Here is a 16,678-nt window from a genome sequence, read left to right as displayed (position 1 = left end):
TTCAAAGACCTCACCATCTACTATGAACTTGGTGATTTCTTCCGTGTCTCAACTTACCATTTATGAACCTGTAGAAGTTTTGGTTCATCTTTGGATTTTTCTACTACATACATATACCAAAGGCTTTTTCCCCCTACACAGGGGGTAGCCAACAAGAAAAAGGCATAGAAACCACTCCCACCCATTCCATTCCCGATATATGCCACTCCCCTCCACCCTCCCTCTTATCTTGGCACCTCCTGGATGACGGGTCATCCCTGCATCCTGTCCACTGCCCTGGGTCAGAAGCAGCGTCGCAAGACACAGCACATCCACAGCAAGGCTGCTCCTACTACACCTCTTTCAAAACTGCTTTCTTCCTGCAAATTCTGGTATAATCATTCCTAGCTTGTTTGTAAGCTTCTTTTCTTTCTCCATTTTCTCTAAGCTGCATCCGTGGCCTTTTTCGCAATTTCACACTTTTTGTTCAACCAATCCTGTTTTTGCTTCTTCCTTTCTCAAGTCTTTGGTATATGTTTGTTCACTCCTAGGTTGTAAATGTCAGGAAAGATTTCCCATTTCCTCCTTATTCCTGTGGTATTCATGAATTCGTCCCAGTATGTTTCTTCAAAGAATTTTCTCAACCCTAAATAATCTGCTTTCCTAAAATTGAGTCTCCCTTGCCTGTCTGATTCATTCCTTGGTTCTATTTCCTCATCTTCCAGCTGAAATGCAATTGTTACATGGTCACTTTTTCCTATTGGGCAAAAGTGTGTTGTATGAGGTCACAACATTGCTCATAGATCAGGTCATCTATGAACTGTGAGCTCTTATATGCTAGAGCAATAGATGTCAATCATGAGTCCAACACATGATCCATGACTACAGGGAAACATACACACACACAAGTACATACATAAATATACCAAAGGCTTTTCCCCCCTTACAAAAAAGGAAAAGGCATAGAAATCACTCCCACCCATTTCATTTCCCATATATTCCACTCCCCTCCACCCTCCTTCTTATCTTGGCATCTCCTAGATGACAGGTCATCCCTGCATCCTGTCCACTGCCCTGGGTCAGAAGCAGTGTCGCAAGACACAGCACATCCACAGCAAGGCTGCTTCATAGATTCGGCGACCACCCCCCTCTCCGTCCCCTCGTGCAGGAAAGGAGAAGACGGGGAGAAATCCCTTCGGGCTGCATCAATTTTTTTTCTTATACATACTTCCTCACCCCCCATCCCCCACCCACTCCCCCTCTTGCATCACAGCCTAATCTATACACAACCCTTCTCCATTCACCCCTATCTTCTGCCCTCTCCCATCCTTCCTCTACAGACATTCTTCTCTTTTGTAAAGCCCCTTTCACCCTATCCACCCACCTCATCCTACGACGCCCCCTTATATTCACTCCTTCCACACATCTTTTACTAATCTTTCTTCACTCATTCTTTCCATGTGTCCAAACCATCCTAATACTCTTTCATCCACCCTATCTCCCAGCTCCCTTTCCACCCCTGTTCTCCTCCTCACCTCATTTCTCACTCTATCTAGCCTAGTAACCCCTATCATACTTCTCAGACATTTCATCTCAAACACATTCAAACTCCTCTCTTCCTCTCTCATGTTCCATGCTTCTGCCCCGTACATTGCTGTTGGCACAATCACTTCTTCATATAACCTCCTCTTAGCATCCATTCCCAGATGTCTATTTCTCATTACACTTTTTAATCCACCAAGGCATTTACTCGCTTCTCTCAATCTACATTCTACCTCCACCCCCACTCCTCCCTTTCCTGTCACATTCGCACCCAAGTATCTGAAACTATCCACTTCCTCCAGTTTCTTGCCCTTAATTCTCACTTCCAGTCTAATGTCACTCTCTCCCCTTGTACATCTCATCACCTTACTTTTGCCCACATTTATCTTCTGCTTCCTTCTTTCACACACCTTCTCAAACTCTGTCACTAATTTCCTCAATACCTCCTCTGATCCTGCTACAAGCGCAGTGTCATCACCAAACAACAACTGGCTTATCTCCCACTTTTCTCCATTTTCTTTAATCATCTCCAACCCGACCCACTACCCTTGCATTGAAAAACTTCACGGTTGGACACGGTAGGTGGTGGTTGCTTGGATAAGCTCTGCTACTGACCCCCGTTTTTCGCAAGATATACGGTGTTCCTATTATTCGGAGTTGGCCGGAGGCCGTGTTAAAACTCGGGGCATCGTACAGTGTTATCAGTGAACTTGATTATTGTGGAACTTAGCCAAAATAGGACCCCCCTAATCGAATTCCTCACATCTGCGCATGCGCAGTGCGAGGTGTTTGACACAGGTACCCACATCATGGCCACATCACTCACCTGGTAAAACTGCTCAAGTTACAAACACTGCAAACTTGCCTCGTAAAATGGAATACACAGGTCCCGGCTCCCTTGCAAATATTGAGGTGGATCTTGCATTAAGTGATGATGACGACCTGTCACTGAAAAACTGGCCTCGTCTTGATTATCACGATCACCGACAAATGACACCTGTCAATCCATCTCCCCAGCCTATGGACTTCACCAACGCTTCCGCAAAGCGCCCCATAGATAGCGATTCCGATGCCAATAGCGAAGTGACATCTCCCGCTGCCAAGGCCACCAAGAGTGACAAGGCTCTGCCTCTACGAGACACTACCATACCCATTCCATCACAACCTGCTACGCAGAATGCACCTCCCCCACCCCACCTTCATCTACTTCTCTTGCCTTTGCCCCCCGTTCCGAGTATGTCAAACTACAATTCAGAGGGAACCCAGGAGTTAATGAGAAACTGCGATGGCTTTCTGAAGTCGTAAGAATGTTCGGTCTTAATCGAGAACTAGCCGAGGTCAAAATGTCAGCTGTCACATCTAGTTATGTCTACAAATCGAGACGCCGACAGGACATCATAGATGAGGTCAAGGATGGGGCGATTTTGTCGTTACCTCTTGATATACAAAATTCTGTAGATAGACCGCGCAAGTTCCCCACATATCTCATCACACGATATCCTGTAGATATTGGACCAACTTTAGCTAAGGAACCAACAGGAGTATATTCTGTACGCCGTTTTCTGCAGAATAAGGTACCCATCAACAGACTTGTAATTACGTGGAGCCTACCTGACCCGCCCCCATCCCACATTAACTTTTCCTTCCTTCCTTGCCTACCACCATGTGAACTCCGCAAAATGCCTGACGAAAAACCATGGTGCTTCAATTATTGGGGTATTGGTCATATCTCTCGGTATTGCAATGCCCATGAAAAGTGTGCATGGTGTTCGGCTAAACATGACTCGCGTTCCTGCCCTCATCTCACTCCTACAGCAACCACAGTACCTACCTCTACCTCGACATCATCGACAGACTCACCAAAACCACCTACACCAGACAAATCGCAATGGAAATGCCCGCGGTGCCAAATGCCCGGAGTTAATGTGTGGCATGGATGTACCAAACGAGTACGCTTGGCTCCGAGTACCCATACTCCACCACCACCGCCGCCATCCACCGCTGCCGCCTCTCAGCAGATCATTACGCTCCAAGAGGCCGTAGAATATCTCAAGTCTGTGTGTCTCCCTTACAAATCGTGTTGCAATTATCGAAACTCGATTGGATAGCATTGAAGCTCGCTTTGATTCTCTTATGGCCGCCTTTGACTCCTTGTCTACACGACTATCGGTTAACGATACAACACTCAAATCGCTCGTGGATGCCCAGCAGGCTAACATCGCGTCAACCTCTGCACTTACAGTTAAATTTGACTCACTCGCTACTCGCCTCGAGAAAATGATTGCCATCACAGTGGACCTCCCGAGGACTAACAGGAGGTAGTGCCCGGTCCTCCACTATCGTCTCACCTGGCCTCCGAAAGAGCAGAAATAACCTTCAATAACAACGCACAGCTACACATCCTCTCTTGGAATGCCTGTGGTATAACCACACCTGCGAAGATTGCTGCACTCAGGGCCTACGTCAACCGTCATCTACCGAACATCATCTTTATCCAGGAAGCTTTTGTTGGACGTCCCACTGGTGGGGGGGGGGGCAGCCCCATCCCTTAGTGGTTATATTCCATATGTTCACCACGTTCGAAATGGGCTCCTTACTTATGTACACTCCACCATACAGCATCGACCACTCGGCACTTCCGAAGACAATGACACGACTTACCAACTTATTGAGGTTGCATTCGGAAGTGGTACGATTCGCCTCTGTAACGTTTACTCTGCCCCTGGTAAGCTGAATACTGCAGCCCTTCCTACTCCCACGACTCGTGGTATGATATACATGGGCGATTTTAATGTTAGACACCCTACCCTAGGTGACCAATCGGACACTGTAAATTGTAGCGGAACCCGGCTAGTTGACTTTATACGTCACAACCATCTAACTCGCTGGAACACTGGTGGTGCTACGCACTCTCGGGGGGAGGGGGGTACCCTCGATCACATACTTACATGTGGACTCGTGCCTACCAACGTCAAGTGCTTTTCGGTGCCCGTCCTCTTCTCAGATCACCTCGCTCTCTGCCTTCGGTATTCAGTCCCAGTGATGCCTACTCCAGCTTACCAATGCACGCGAATCAGTATCCCCCCAAAGTATTCTCCCAACTAGGGTCTCCTTCGTATCTGCACACCTCTCCAAGTTTAATGTTGAATCTCCTGAAAAGCTTTACAACTCTCTTGTCACCTGCACACAACTTTTTCGATCGTTATGTACGTAGGCCAAACATCAAACGCCAGACGAGAGTACAGCCTTGGATGCTCAACGACCGTATACTAACAGCAGAAAGACAGGCAGAAGCAGACGGCCTTGCATATCAGAGATCTCCTAACCCCGACACTCTACGGCAATACCAAGAATCAAGTTCCGCCTTGGTAACCATACAACAGTGTGCTCACACTGACGCCTGGAACGAATTCACTGATGGCATCAACCAACAGACGAGCGTGGGAACCATGTGGAGACTTATTAACAAGGTGATCTGAAAGAGGACCCCCATTGGCCTTCACCATAGTCCATCTCATTACGCACGGGCCCTCATAGAGGCTTGGTCTGAACAATCCAGTGTCCGTAATCTCCTAGCGCATATTAGAGAGTCCCTCTCCACTCATTCGTTACATCGCACTCTTCGTCTGTCCGCAGCTATGCTAGAACCAGATGAGGAGGACAATATACCCATAACTAATGCCGAATTATGCCGTGCTCTTGCCAGCAGTAGGCCGACAGCTCCGGTTGATGATGGTATCACATACTCAGTCCTCCGCCTTCTCCTAAAAGTACTAGGTGACCCCCTCCTCCGTCTCTATAATCTCTGCCTATGATATGGATATGTTCCACAAGCCTGGACGACCAGTCTCATAGTTCCAATTCCTAAACCCGGTTCCGACAAATTCCGACCCATTTCCCTCACGTCCTGCTTTAGCAAAGTGCTGGAGCATATTCTTCTCAACCGCCTCCACGACAAACTCTCCACTAGGCTCTATGGTTTTCTGCCCCACCGCAGCACACATCACTGTCTCTATGAATTATACACCCGCCTCTCCCCTACCAGTATTGTGGCCTTTCTAGATCTTAAAAGCGCATATGACATTGCAAACAAGGATATCATCCTCGATCAGCTTGTAGATTTTAATATCAAAGGGAATCTCTTGAGATGGGTGCAAGGATACCTGAGCAACAGATCATCTCGTGTACTCTTTAAAGGGGCTATTAGTGCTACCAGGAGATTTGACCTTGGCACCCCACAGGGAGGTGTCCTCAGTCCATTTTTATTCAATGTCCTCATGCATCGCCTTCTTTCTCTACTCCCTGATATCCCAGGTACCCAAGTTACATGTTATGCAGACGACATATGCATTCATTCGACTTCCTCTGAAGATCTTCAGCTTTTTCTCCACTCGTTTTATGAACACTCATCTTCATGTGGTCTCATCATCTCCCCCGAAAAGTGCAGGATCTTCTCTCCCTGTAAGCCACGAACACTCCCTGCTTTCCTAGTGGGTACCAGCGTTATACCACTCTGCACGCAGTATGTCTACCTAGGAGCGCCCGTCCGCGTCACCCCCCCCCCCACACCCACGTATGGCAGTGTATTCATCCACTTGTTGATGACGTATTGACTCGACTACAACAACGCCTAACACCTCTTCAGTGGCTTACCAACAACGCTGCTAGGATCTCCATAGCAGTGGCAAGAAATATATACATTTATCCGCTCAGTCATAGATTATCTCTCTCCTGCCTTATGTCAACTACCTAAATCAGCATTGAACCCCCTCGATAAGTTTCAAAATAAAGCTATGCGGCTCATACTGGGTTGCCCAATCTCTACTCGGGTTGCCAATATGCTACAGGAACTACATCTATGCCCTCTGACGGAACGAATACACGCTAACGTAACATATTTCACTATTAAATGCTTACACACCCCACAGATTAGCCCCCACTACTCGAATGTCATCAGAACGTCTCTCGACCCTACCGCACCTCAACCCCGACTCCAACCTGGTGGTTGCGCCCTTATTAGAGCCATTTGCACAAACCTACAGAGTATAGGATTTCATATTCCTAGACAAGAAATTGTTCACAGTCCGCCCCCCTGGAAGGTTCCGCTCCCCGCCGTCACCTATACATCAACATGCAAGAGTGACCTGCCCCTACTACAGAAGTAACTAGCTCTAGAAACCATCGCCAAAGTGACCTCTTCCCACCCAGCTGTTCATACAATATACACAGACGGGTCGGTGCAACCGGACGGAAACATGGGCTGTGCTATCTACTCGCCTAGTATGGTTCCACCCCATGGAGGCTGGATTGGACGCCGACTACCAGGTTTCCTTAGCTCAACTTCCTGCGAGATCCACGGACTCCTGGATGCTGTCAATCTACTGTTACGTATTGGTAGTAATGGCCTAATTATTTGTGACTCAATCTGCTCTCCGTGCCTTGTCCTCCCAAAAATCAGAATCCCATAACCTAGTAACTCGCATTCTATTTCAGCTAACCACAGCCCTTGAGCACTCCCTTGTTATTCACTTCCTGTGGATCCCTTCTCACGTAGGAATAACTAGCAACGAGACGGTGGACCTACTCGCCAAGGCAGCCTGCGAGCAGCCCTCACCTGCAACTGATGCTTCACCTAGTTCCCTCTCATTCTACAGACGCAAGATATGTGCTGCAGCTCATTTGCCTATCATTCACCGGAGGAATATCGAGCGACCTTCGAGTGTGACCATTCAGCACTATGATCACTTTGCCAATCGCCGCCGAGGACTCTTAGTTAGAAGACATAATGTGGTATCTGCTTGACTTAGATTAGGTTACAGACTAGTGTGGCAGGTGAGCGAGACAAGAGACATGCCTCAATTTTCTTCCTGTAAACTGTGTGACTTGCCCAATGCAAACAACCTTCAGCATTATTGCCTTGAATGCCCTGCAGTAACAGATTATATCCCCCACAGAGTCTGTCATTGATGTATGTAAATACTTGCTTGCCGATGACCATTTAGAAACTGCTCTTACGTCACCCACACTTTGGTGGGTGCTAACTATCGTTGTACGACGTAATAATTCTTATGTATGATCTTGTCCGACTGTTTCAATTATGTCAATGTCCCTTTTATCATGACTGTAATATTGTACATACTTTTGTTTTGTATATACTGTTGACTGTGATTGTTTTATACATGCTGTTATTGACACTGATTGTATACCGTGTCCTCCACCACTGTGTCCCAACCTCTGAAAATTTGTACTTGACCACGAATTGCCACCTCAGTCGAACAGCGTGTCCTATGAGTCACGATTTTCATGTAAATAGTTAATTACCTATGTACTAGGCTTGCTGCTCTTTGAGCGTAATAAAATGATTAAAACAAAAAACCCTTGCATTCACCTCTTGCACCACCCCATCCACGTAAAGATTGAACAGCCAGGGCGACATAACACACCCCTGATGAAGTCCCACCTTTACCTCAACCCATTCACTCCCTCCATTTCTAATCCTAATGCAAGCTCTACTACTCTCATAAAACCTCTTGACTGCTCTTAACAGCTTTCCTCCTATCCCATATATCTGCAGTACCTCCCACAGTGCCTTCCTGTCTACCCTTTCATAAGCTTTTTCTAGATCCATAAAAGCCCAAAAAACACACAAGTACAATTGCTAGAATTTGTGAAAAAGTCATCAAAAGTAGATGGACTAAACATCTGGGAGAGAACAATATACTAAATTCAAAACAATTCAGTTTTAGACAGTGATGATCATGTGCCACAAATTTCATATGGAGGAATTACCATAGTCACTCTCATGTCTGCCCTCAAGGTCCTACTCGATGACCAAGGTCGTACTTGATTAACGATGTGACAGTTATTCTTGCATGGCAGAGGGTTATAGTTGGTTGTTTCCGCTGTGTTCCATCAGATTGTTGTCTTGCCTTGTCTCTATGTCACTTATCCCTCTTAAGCGCACAGTCTGCCCATTCTTATACCATTCGGCAATTTAAAACTAATGCTACAAGCCTGCATGCAATCGTCCCACAGGATGTATATCAAAGAGGATCATCTCCCTGCAGCCTGTCCCTGAAGTCCATCAGCACCTTATCTTTCGACTGGAGGTCCGCCCTGAAGGACTGGTCTAAGGTGAATCTATCTCTATCAACTTCAACTATTTTCCTCCACTCTTTTCACATAACCAAGGGTTTCCTGACACAGAATAAACATATATGGGATTAGCCAAAAACATTACCCTTAAATGTTTACAAAAGTAACCCAGTAGTCAAAAAATGAGCACATACTGGTATTTACTGTCTTGACTCTTCTGCTCTCCCTTGAGGCACACTTTGACAAGAACTATGTGTTCCTTTGCAAGTCCCTGGCTGAGCTGAGCCTTCTGAGAGTCACAGTGCCCCGTGAACTGGGCAGCCTCAGGAAGAGCCACGTCTTCATCTCATCAGTGGTCGAGGCTGTTGCCTGCTATGGATGCCATCATCTATAGTGAGTTCTCCAAGAATTCCTCCTCTAACTCCTTCATGTACCATAGGTTATCATTGCACATACAAAAGCCACTCTCTGATATTAAAGATGCCAAGTTTGATGTCTGCTCTATTTAAACAGGCATCAACAATTCGTTGATAATTCCCTATGTGTTTAAAGTAGAAAATAAGTAAACAAATTTGTTTGTCTTTCCAGTGATGCATGTGCAGCTCTCCTTTTTCCGTTACCATGACAACAACCAAGTTAAGGACTTCCTCTCCTGCCTTGACAAGGACAAGCTTGTCGGGACAGTGTCCTTCTTGAACCTTGCTATGGGTAGGAGGATCCTCTTCTGTCTTGCATGTCACCCATTTGGGACACAAACAAGTGACTCACTTGACATAATGCAAATTCTTAAATTTCATCAGCACAGACATGCCCAGTGCAAAACAGGTTACATTTGTTTAGCCGTTTTTAGGACTTGTTCTGTCAAGGAAACTGACTGAATTACAAGGGATATTTAATGCATAGAAGAACAAAACTCTTCTATTTTTATATTTATATTATACTTTGTCTACCATAAGAATTGTTGGGTTTTTCAATAAGGGCAAAGGGCATTATTGGTTGATGTAGCTGAAAGCCAAGTTTATCACATTCTAAACACGTGACGATCTATTTGGCAATTCATCACTTTGGCTGTTGTGACTGGAGTAGGTAACTTCCTTAAAGCCTCGTTTACACGGGGCAAGTCAAGTGTGAACTGGAGAGGAAAGTGAGCAAGTACATGTTCACACAAACCATTTGTCTCTGAGTTGGCCTATGTATTTACCTAATTATAGTATACAGGAAAGAATGCCCGTCTCCTATTCTCTAATTTTCTAACATACCTAGACTCAAATTCATGTACGGTTCCAACTTAATCTATATCTTTGATTTCCAGTTATCATATTTAGATTTGAACTCATGTATTGTTTGAGCTTGGGCTATATCACCTTCTAAGCTATTCCACATATTTATACATCTATATGGAAAATGTATTTCTTCACATCCTTTCAATATGTGGTCTTTCTTAATTTACTTCCATGACCTCTTAAAGCCCTCCCATCTTTAATCAGATCTCTTCTATCAATTCAATCTATTTCCTTTAGTGACCTGAACACTAATAATGTTACCACTTTCTCTTCAATCTTTCAAAGTTGGTAGACCCAGTACTTTTAGTCTTTCCTCATATGGTTTATCTACCAGGCTGGGGACCAGTTTGGTTGCTGCCCTTTGTATCCTCTCAATATTGCTTATATCCTTCACTCTGTGTGGGGACCATACTACTAACATATTTTCCAGTCTTGGATGTATCAGGGTTTCTATGAGTTTTTTTATCATCTCTTCATCCGCATAATGGAACACCACTTTAATCTTCTGCAGTAGTCCATACGTCTCCCCCACAACCTTGCTGATATGTCTCAGGTGACAGGATGTCTTTTATCAACACTCCCATGTCTTTCTCCTCTTTTGCTTTCGTAATAGGTTCGTTTCCCAAGGAATAGTTTAAGGATGGCCTTTTGCCACTATTGCTCATTTCCAGTACCTTGCATTTTTCGGTATTGAACTTCATTTTCCATTCTTGGCCCCATGCAAAAATAGTATCTAGATATTTTTGTAATATTCTACCATCCTCCTCATTTTTCAATCTTCTCATGATTTTTGCACCATCTACAAACATGTTGGCATAGCTTGTTCCTTCCATCATGTCATTGCCACATTAGAAACATTATTGATGCAAGCACAACCTTGTGGTACTACGCTCATTACTGCTCTCCAGCTTATTTTGTACTACTGACCTCATGTATATTTCCTTCGAAAGTCTTCAATCCATTGTAAAAGTTTGCCTCTCAGTCCTCCAATTTCCACATAAGTTGACTGTGGTACATGTGCACATATACTTCTCAATTTCCTCTCCAGTTCACTTGACTTGCCTCTCAACTAAACCATGTAAATGAGGCTTATGTAACACTAGACCCCTGATCTGGGAGGCCGAGATTTTACAAGCATGATATTTACCCATCAGCCTAAGAGGAAATCAGGAATTGTAGGTTCACAGAGGATATCCTCCACTAAGAAGTAAATTTTTAGCATCTCATTATGATTATAGACTGTACCAATTGATGAGGTTTCTAGGTTTCACCACTACATAAAATCAAGAGAAATGCTTGTGTGCGTGTGTATTTAACTAGTTGTATTATACATGAAGGGGAGCTGTGCTCGCAGTGACCCGTCTATGTATCTCTCAGCATCTAAATTGTTCTTAAATTCTTGTATGGTTTTTGCACACACTATTATTTTGTCTAATTTGTTCCAGGCATCACCACTCTGTGGAAAACTATTTTATTTTCAGATCTTTTTTTATAACTATCCTTTTTGAGTTTCTTTTCATGTCCTCTTGTTTTTCTTTTATCCCACTTTAATAAATGCGTGCGTGTGTGTGTGTGCGTTTCTATATAACCGACTTCTGGTTCCTGGGAATCCAGGACATGGAGACCTTCACAGATCAGTCATCCAAAGGATTACAAAGGAGGAGCATGCCGACAGGAGACCTTTTGGTCCATTACTAGCTTGGATGTGGAAAAAAATTATAATAATGAATAAATAAAAAATATAATATAATAAATAAAATAAGTAAATGCATAGGTATAGTTAAATAATATACAAACAGGTAAATAATAGATAATAATAAATTGACATTAATAATAAATGAAAATCTAGCAAATAATAATGATATATGATTTAACGTAACAAACTCCCCACTATCGGAAGGCTAGGACGGTGCTCCTCACAGAGGACTTTGTATCATGGAATTTAATGAACCATGCCCTTGGTTCAACTTCGCCAGTGGCAGGGTTCGAACAGCCATCCCCTCGACCTTTGCCACAACGAAAAATAATAATAAATATAAAATAAATGGCAGGCATTACAGCATTGCTTAGGTGTTTATCTAAACAAATCTTAAAGCTTCGAACTGAACAACATTGCACTCCATCTGTAAGAAGTCTGTTCCATTCATTAACTACATGGTTGGCAAAGTGGTTTCTACCCAATTCCAAGTTAAATCTATTTCCTGACAGTTTGAGACCATTATTTATTGTCGGATTCTCATTCAATATGAAAATCTTGTCACTTCTGATGCAAATTCCCTTTAGAATCTTAAAGACCTGTATCAAGTCACCTCTGAGTTTACGCTCTTTTGGGAAAACAGATTCATGTGTTTTAGTCAATTTTCATAGATTTATTTTTCATATTTGGAAGAGAAGGCAGTAAGGGGAAGATGGGCAGAGTATTTTAGGGAGTTGCTAAATGTGAAGGAGGATAGGGAGGGAAAGATAGTTGCAGTGGGAAGTGCTAAGAAAATGACCATGATGAGTTAGGAAAATGGAGGTGAAATAAGGAAGGATGATGTGAAGGCAGTTGTTGAGATGATGAAAGCAGGTAAGGCACCTGGTCTGGATGGATGCCATGCAGAATGTTTAAAAAAAGGAGGTACAATGATGGTGGACTGGCTGGTGAGATTATTTAATGTTTGCTGGAGAGAGGTTAGAGTGCCGGAGGACTGGAGGAGTGCCTGTATAGTTCCACTTTACAAGGGAAAAGGGGACAAGTGTGAGTGTAGTAGTTTCAGAGGGATTAGCTTGTTAAGTGTAGTTGGGAAGGCTTATGGGAGGATCTTGATTGAGAGGATTAGGAGAGGAACAGAGGGAGTAATTGGTGAGGAACAGTGTGGATTTAGGACAGGTAGAGGTTGTGTAGATCAGATTTTTGTGGTAAGACAGATATGTGAGAAAGCTATAGGAAAGGGGAAGGATGTTTTTTTGGCTTTTATGGATCTGGAAAAGGCTTATGACAGGGTAGACAGAAAGGCACTGTGGGAGGTTTTGCGGATATACGGGATAGGAGGAAAACTTCTGGGAGCTGTCAAGAGTTTTTACGAGAGTAGTAGGCATGTGTCAGGATTAGAAATGGAGAGTGAGTGGTTCAAGGTAAAGGTGGGACTTCGTCAGGGATGCGTTATGTCGCCTTGGCTGTTCAACTTGTACATGGATTGGGTGGTGCAGGGATTGGAGATGGTTAAAGAAAATGGAGAAAAGTGGGAGGTGAGCCAGCTGCTGTTTGCGTACGACACTGCAATTGTAGCAGGATTGGAGGAGGGATTGAGGAAGTTGGTGACAGAGTTTGGGAGAGTGTGTGATAGAAGAAAGCTGAAGATAAATGTGGGTAAAAGTAAGGTGATGAGATGTACAAGGGGTGAAAGTGGCAGCAGACTGGAAGTGAGCATTAAGGGAGAGCGACTGGAGGAAGAGGATACTTTTAGATACTTGGGTGCAAATGTGGCAGGAAAAAGTGGAGTGGAGGTAGAATGTAGATTGAGAGAAGCGAGTAAATGCCTTGGTGGATTAAAAAGTGTAACGAGGAATAGACATTTGGGAATGGATGCTAAGAGGAGACTGTATGAAGGAGTGATTGTGCCAACAGCACTGTATGGGGCAGAAATATGGAACATAAGAGAGGAGTTTGAATGTGTTTGAGATGAGGTGTCTGATGGGGGTTACTAGGCTAGATAGAGTGAGAAATGAGGTGGTGAGGAGGAGAACAGGGGTGGAAAGGGAGTTGGGAGATAGGGTTGATGAAAGAGTATTAGGATGGTTTGGACACATGGAAAGAATGAGTGAAGAAAGACTAGTAAAAGAGGTATGAAAGGCAGATGTGGAGGGAGTGAACATGAGGGGACGTCCTAGGATGAGGTGGATGGATGAGGTGAAGGGGGCTTTGGAGAAGAAAGGAATGTCTGTTGAGGAAGGACAGGAGAGGACGGAAGACAGGGGTGAATGGAGAATGGTTGTATATGGATGTTATGATGCATGAGGTGGAATGGGTGGGGGGATGAGGTAGTATGTGCAAGCAAAATTTGACACAGCCTGAAGGGATTTCTCCCTGTCTTCTCCTTTTATGCATGGGGGGGTCGCCAATTTAATGAAGCAGCCTTGCTGTGGCTTGTGACACTGCTTCTGTCCCAGGGCAGTGGACAAGGTGCAGGGATGACCCGTCATCCAGGAGGTGCTAAGATGGGAGGGAGGGTGGAGGAGTGGAGTGTATTCAGGGATGGAATGGGTGGGAATGAGTATATGCCTTTTTCTTTTTGGCTACCTCCCTTGTAAGGGGGAAAAAGCCTTGGTATATGTATGTACCTCTTGCCCCAGGCACTAAGCCCCTAATGGTTTTCAAGACTTGCAGTGGTTTGTTCCTTTTTGCATGGTCAATGCCCCAGGATGTTCCTCCTGTCCAATGAGAATAGTTTTTCCAAGATATACCACAAGACTATGCTTACCTTGATGTCTTGCTGGTGGCCACTCAGACATGGGAAGAACACTTGCAGTCTCTAAGGGCCCTACTAGCTTCCTTATAACATCACGGACTACAAGCCAAGCCTTTGAAGTGTGAGTTCACCTGCCTTTAACTCCAGTACCTAGGCCATACGATAGGGAAAGGTTCTGCCCTCTGTTGGATTGGATTGACTCCCTTACTTGAGGATAAGATAAATCTGCTATTTCATGGTCTCAATAAATTACCATTTCCACTTTTTCAGACCAGGCTCATAGCCTCCACGGGCTCCTGAAGAAGAACTCCACTTGGACAGACACCATCATAGTTGTGTTCCACCAATAAAGGATTCTCTGGAGTCTGCCCCTTGTTCTCCAACTCCCTGACTCATCCATGCCTTTTGTTCTCAGATCCGATGCTAGTGGCACTGGACTAGGAGCAGTCGTCCTGCAGCTGTATCTCCTGGACCCCAGTCACCTATGCCTCCCAGAGACCACAAGGAACAGAGAGTGACTACTCTGTGGTTAACCAAGAAGCACTAGCCATCTACTGGGCCCTTCAGAAGTTCAAGCTCTACCTGTACGGCTGAGAGTTCAAGCTACAGACTGACCACTGCCCACTTCTGTACCTGCAGTCTGCTGACCAAATCAACTCCGGTGGGCCCATTACTGTAATTATACAGAGAAGCAAACAACTACCTGGCCACCTGCATAGAGCCGGTGGCCAGGGCTGGTTGCCGCTGTTTGGCCCCCAACTCTTGGACCCAGCACTTCTTAGCTACCAGAAGAGGCTGGATGACTGCATTGTGAATAGCTGCCATACCATACAACACATAATGGAAGACTGCATTATACACAATCATGCACGCAAACAACACAACGTACACTATATAAAGGATTTGTGGGAAAACCCAGTTTCGGCTGTAGCATTCCTTGGGGAGACGGGACTGCTCGGACAGACAGTCTAGGGAACGACGACAACAACAACAACTACCACCTGGCCAATTTCTTGTTGAGGCTCCACACAACTTCACCTCCAGCCTCGACTTCCATAAGGGCATGTCCTGGCCCCATCCTACGACCTTTGATTTCTGAGGGAATTGCTCATGGGGCCAGCAATCTCTTATGAAAAGAAAAAATATACTCAATGTTTTTAGTGATGTGTATTGTGACTACATGGAACATAAGAGAGGAAGAGAGAAGGAGTTTGAATGTGTTTGAGATGAGGTGTCTGAGAAGTATGATGGGGGTTACTAGGCTAGATAGAGTGAGAAATGAGGAGGTGAGGAGGAGAACAGGGGTGGAAAGGAAGTTGGGAGATAGGGTTGATGAAAGAGTATTAGGATGGTTTGGACACATGGAAAGAATGAGTGAAGAAAGACTAGTAAAAGAGGTATGGAAGGCAGGTGTGGAGGGAGTGAACATAAGGGGACGTCCTAGGATGAGGTGGATGGATGGAGTGAAGGGGGCTTTGGGGAAGAGGGGAATGTCTGTTGAGGAAGGACAGGAGAGGGCAGAAGACAGGGGTGAATGGAGAATGATTGTATATGGATGATGTGATGCATGAGGTGGAATGGGTGGTGAGGTAGTATGTGTGAGCAAAATTTGACACAGCCCAAAGGGATTTCTCCCTGTCTTCTCCTTTTATGCAATGGGGGGACGGAGAGGGGGGGTCGCCGATTTAATGAAGCAGCCTTGCTGTGGATGTGCTGTGTCTTGCGACACTGCTTCTGACCCAGGGCAGTGGACAAGGTGCAGGGATGACCCGTCATCCAGGAGGTGCTAAGAAAAGAGGGAGGGTGGAGGGATGTGGAGTGTATTCAGGGATGGAATGGGTGGGAATGATTTTATGTCTTGGTATATGTATGTATGTATTGTGACTACTTGAAAAAGCCGCATCAAGTGAAATGTTGTACTAATAAAGTGTCCTCACATGGTGTTTAATTTATATTAGAAGTGGAACAGGTCAGTTTTAATACATACATATACCAAAGAAGAAAAGGCATAGAAACCACTCCATATATATTCCACTCCCCTCTACCCTCCCTCTTATCTTGGCACCTCCTGGATGATGGGTCATCCCTGCTTCCTGTCCACTGCCCTGGGTCAGAGGCAGTGTCGCAAGACACAGCAAGGCTGCTTCATAAATGCGGCAACCCCCCCCCCACACACACCCCTCCAAATTTATGAAGTGGCCTTGCTGTGGATGTGTTGTCTTAATGGAACAGCATAACAGAAGGATAGTCATAGTACAAAAATAGCATAATTCTAGTAGATATTTTACTCATATAGACAAAATAATATGTGGCTCTAGTCTGTAGGGA

At 44.8% G+C, this 16,678-nt stretch overlaps 1 protein-coding gene across 4 annotated transcripts; it reads left to right on the top strand.

Annotated features, from left to right (window-relative positions):
• Positions 1–44: 44 nt before the first annotated feature.
• Positions 45–16,663, top strand: LOC143039470 (uncharacterized). Of its 4 annotated transcripts, none has more exons than XM_076209569.1 (4): positions 45–8,655; positions 8,885–9,009; positions 9,205–9,324; positions 14,766–16,663. In XM_076209569.1, exons 2-4 carry the CDS (start codon positions 8,991–8,993, stop codon positions 14,789–14,791), a joined length of 165 nt encoding a protein of 54 aa, XP_076065684.1. In that variant the 5' UTR covers positions 45–8,655; positions 8,885–8,990; the 3' UTR covers positions 14,792–16,663. The 4 variants fall into 2 exon arrangements, 1 of the variants encoding a protein (XP_076065684.1); XR_012967640.1 differs by having other exon boundaries at positions 8,849–9,009.
• Positions 16,664–16,678: the final 15 nt, after the last annotated feature.

The sequence above is a fragment of the Oratosquilla oratoria genome, chromosome 26 (assembly GCF_046742065.1).
Source record: "Oratosquilla oratoria isolate Oo_2021 chromosome 26, ASM4674206v1, whole genome shotgun sequence".
In the NCBI taxonomy this organism is placed as follows: domain Eukaryota; kingdom Metazoa; phylum Arthropoda; class Malacostraca; order Stomatopoda; family Squillidae; genus Oratosquilla; species Oratosquilla oratoria.
Note: the sequence above shows the minus strand (reverse complement) of the source record. Positions and strands in the feature narration are given on the sequence as shown.

Excerpts from the sequence above, each read along its gene's own strand:
- LOC143039470 (XM_076209569.1), top strand. Across the intron at positions 9,325-14,765 it reads CTTCTTGAACCTTGCTATGG|ATCCGATGCTAGTGGCACTG; the intron begins GTAGGAGGATCC and ends TTTTGTTCTCAG.